The sequence below is a fragment of the Drosophila teissieri genome, chromosome 3L, assembly GCF_016746235.2.
Source record: "Drosophila teissieri strain GT53w chromosome 3L, Prin_Dtei_1.1, whole genome shotgun sequence".
NCBI classification, from domain to species: domain Eukaryota; kingdom Metazoa; phylum Arthropoda; class Insecta; order Diptera; family Drosophilidae; genus Drosophila; species Drosophila teissieri.
Genome location: NC_053031.1, coordinates 10,711,571 through 10,715,430, shown reverse-complemented (window position 1 = coordinate 10,715,430; position 3,860 = coordinate 10,711,571). Strand labels below are relative to the sequence as shown.

The 3,860-nt window shown below is 44.5% G+C and overlaps 1 protein-coding gene across 1 annotated transcript; it reads right to left on the bottom strand.

The window, feature by feature from the left end:
• Positions 1-187: 187 nt before the first annotated feature.
• On the bottom strand, positions 188-3,446 carry LOC122617144 (probable ubiquitin carboxyl-terminal hydrolase MINDY-4). The gene is made up of 8 exons (XM_043792867.1): positions 3,268-3,446; positions 2,984-3,198; positions 2,736-2,904; positions 2,513-2,578; positions 2,368-2,438; positions 2,106-2,259; positions 1,958-2,029; positions 188-1,771 (listed from the first exon to the last, which is right to left on the bottom strand). The coding sequence occupies exons 1-8, from the start codon at positions 3,322-3,324 to the stop codon at positions 1,232-1,234; spliced, it is 1,344 nt and encodes a 447-aa protein (XP_043648802.1). The 5' UTR covers positions 3,325-3,446; the 3' UTR covers positions 188-1,231.
• Positions 3,447-3,860: the final 414 nt, after the last annotated feature.

Below are 3,860 nucleotides of genomic sequence, written 5' to 3'. Positions count from 1 at the left end.
GCACACACAATTGTTTCAATTGTTTCCTCCATCTCAAGAAATGGTACTCTTTTGCGGTTCACAGAGGTTGTACAAGTTCGGTTTTATTTTGAACAGAATCTGGACAAGATCGAAAAGTGCGGTTGGAGTAATCGAAGCATGTTGGTGATCTACATAGAATTGGATAGTATTATATCTTCTAGTGGCTTCAGGCGGCAGCATCAATCAACTGGTTTAGAGTCCTGCAGTCGCTCTTCTCGTAAAGGGAGGCCTCATCCAGGCAGATTTCTGATGGCCTCATCAAGTGGCCTCATTTCATCATAAATCTGCCTTTGCTCGTTGGCATTCGATCAGATATTTGGAATATTTTACGTGTATTTACCATCGCCGTTTTGGTTCGAGGCTTGAAATGTCAAACGTTCGTATCTTTTTGAAATACCGATTCGGATTTTCCATCGGAAAGGTAGCAACAGTAGAATTCTAAGACTCATTGTGCTAGTTAAATTATAATCTCGTGCATCGTCTAACAAGCTTACAATATGTGGCACTAATCTGTTAAGTGCTTAAATCTATACGATTTCTGGGGCTTTTCAAAACCCTATCTCTGCTATAATGATAGATATTATGCATTTAATTACTCTTATAATATTAGTACTATGCGAAAAGATTGGAAAGAGATTTTTATAAATATTCAAACTCCATTTTCTGGTTATATTAGTTGACGTTCTTATTGTTCGCTACTTGTTTTTGAAACTTACTTGTTTGGTTGGCGAATTAAAACCGTTCTTATTTAAAAGAGGATTCCTTGAGCAGTTTTAATTCATTTGTGCATTGGTCACTCGCCAAGAAAGTCGATTTATATCATAGACCAAGAGACAACATGACAAGCTTACATGCTTGGTGATCAATAAAGTGGGTGAATTAAACAATAATATGCATCATATTTAAAAAATAAAGAAATTAATAATGGAATGTCTTTATCCATTTTCTTCAGCTGATAAAAAACTAATTTGATCTCAACTTTACACGTTAAAATTCATATTTATCTTCTAGTGGGCAAAATAACATTAATTTGTACTTTCTAAAATTAAAAAAACCCAACTAATCTTCTTTAAAAACTATTATAAAGGTTTTAGATAAGAGATAACAATTTGTAAGCCTACTAATAACTTTGGATGACATCTCTTGCACTTGAATGTGAATCGTTCTGACTTGAGCAAAGGAGTTCCTAAAGCAAATCGGATCCTGCCTTCTACTGTGTGGTACTAAAAAGATAACTCAACATCGATGGCTGCACGTGAAAGCTTATAGTTGCCTCTTCCCACTTGGTACGAATCAGACGCTGCAACGGCGTGTTGAGCGTCGACTCCTCCTTGGCGACCACATCGTTACCACCGCTAGCGCCACTAGCAGCACCACCAACACCGCCGCTAGCGCCACCCATACCGCCGCCGGCACCAGCACCTCCTCCACCGGAAACGGCCGTTGGCGACGATGCGCCACCGCCATCCTCCTTTCCGGACATCGAGGTACTCTCCGGCGTGATTGGTTGCCGCTCCAACATGACCAATGCCTGCTCGTTGTACGTGCGATTGTCGATGGTCATCAGGATCTGGTGACCGGAGCAGCTGTAGTAGTTCACTTCGAAACGCGACTCCGCATGGTAGTTGCGCAGCAGATCCGGATTCTTGTTGAAGATCACGCCAAAGTGGCCCGTGCAGCTGGTTATCCAGATGGGATAGTTGGGCGTCTTGAGTCGCGAGCCCGGCTGACGGGATTGATTTACCGCAGCCTAATGTATTCAATATATAATGATATTTATAATCATAGAAGAAAGAAAGATTTAATTGTGTTATATTTAATAGACTGTTAAACGATTTGAATAAATAAATAGTAAATATGATTAAAGCGAACTCTTTATGAATTGGCAATACTAATATCTTATCTATCAGTTTTAAGAAAGTTTTTCCAAACTCACACTAGCTGACTCGATGTCCCAGAGCAGAAGACCAATCATGCATCTCTTAAGGACGCCGTATTGCGGAACCGCCTGCAAGAACCAAAGTACACCCATTGGAGTCCAAGGAACTCAAAAAGTTAAGAATTTCCCAACATGCGGTACGCACATAGCTACTCTCGTCGCCCACATTCACAACACCATTGTGGATATAGGGCGTGGCACGACCCGTCAGCAGCAGGGTGACAATCATCAGGGATCCCTCCTCGTGGTTGCTGGACGTCAGGGGCGAGGATTTGGCGGAGTCCAGGTCCGTTCGAACTCTGCAAGACATGCGAAAGTATTCGCCGCCGAGGGGTACAATTAAATGGGATTATGAAAGGTGGTCTCTGGAACAGAGAACTTGGACAGACACTTGGGCTCAATCTTACTTTCCCATGGATCGCGTGAGGACGGCGCTATATAGAAACAGCAGGGTGCCCGGGGTCTCCTCTTCTGTAAACTTTTAGGCGGGTTAAGTGCAAACTGTTTGTTCAAATGGCTGGGCAAGTAAATAGTTAACTATGTGGGTCTTACGTATTTGAAATTTCGCTTCAGAAAGTATTCCAACTCGTCGTTGGGTGACAGCGTGAAAACATAGAGCTGCAAGGGATCATTTGATAAATATTTACATGTGACTTTAAAAGTTTATTTCAATTGCTTTCAGTTTCTGTATTTAAATGAATTATTTTTTAAAATTTCGAGCACGTATTGGTTCTATTAGATCAATAAAGTGGAATTATGCAATTGCGGCACGTACCTTCTCGGTGACGGAATCATGGAAATAGCAGGCGCTGTGGTCCACGAACACCTCGTCCTCCGACGGCAGCACCATGGTGACCTTGCCCTTGTCCGAGATGGTGCGCAGGATCTCCAGGAGGGCGCAGAACAGGGCCTCCCTCTGCATATCGGCGGTGGCCAGGAGCGGGCTGAAAGCGAAAGCACACACACACACAAGCACACTCTGCAAAAGCCACTCAGAAACCGGAAACGGAAATGGAAACGCACTCGGTAAGCGAAGCCACGCGACTGGTCTTCCGGGCAAAGAGCAGATACTTCAAGACGAATCCCTGGACGACGGACAACAGGCCACGGGTGGCGTTCCGGGGCGAACGGAGCCCGTAGGCGAGCTCCTCCTTGGGAGCACCAAACACAAAGGACGTCTGCAGCCATTCGGCTCTCATGGGTATTGCTGCGGTACCGAAAACCAAATTGCGCAGATCCTAAACGATGGCACAAAATCATCATCTGTAGGATCAAATGGCGTCCAAGTCCGACTGACTGCTAATTACCGTGGCCAATTCGGCGGTAATGGGCGTGCCGCCCTGCGTGATGAACTCTTTGTTCATTTTCGTTCTCTCTAATTAGCTGGTGATTTCCTGATTTGGTGATTTGCTGATTTCCGTTTCCGCTAGAGACCTTTGCTCCACTCTGCGACTCGTCGGCGAATGATTTCACGGCGAGCACGGTTCCGGGCTCCAAGTCGAGCCTCAGAGGTGGAGGCTTTGGCAGACAGCTCCTAGGCATTTCACACTTCAGCATGGATTTTTAATTTCATATTTAGCCGTGGGCGCACGGGGCGTATGCGCAACTAAACAGAAGCCAAGCCAGTCAGGTGGCAGTTGGCCACAGTGGGAGCACCGATAAGTAAATGCTTTCGATTTCATTTCATTTATGGTCGCTAAACAGGAAATGGCCTTGCTGAGGGAATCAGGGAAACAGTTCATGGCAGGACTAAGGAAATATTAAAATGTTTTCCAAAAATTTAGAACGCTTACAGTCGCCTTGTGGCCCACTGTGCTGGGTTTTAGGCTTAGGCTGAGAGGGTCGTTTGCTGTCTGTCAGTCAGCGAAAGTAACTTTAAATGAAATTGAATTGAATTTAG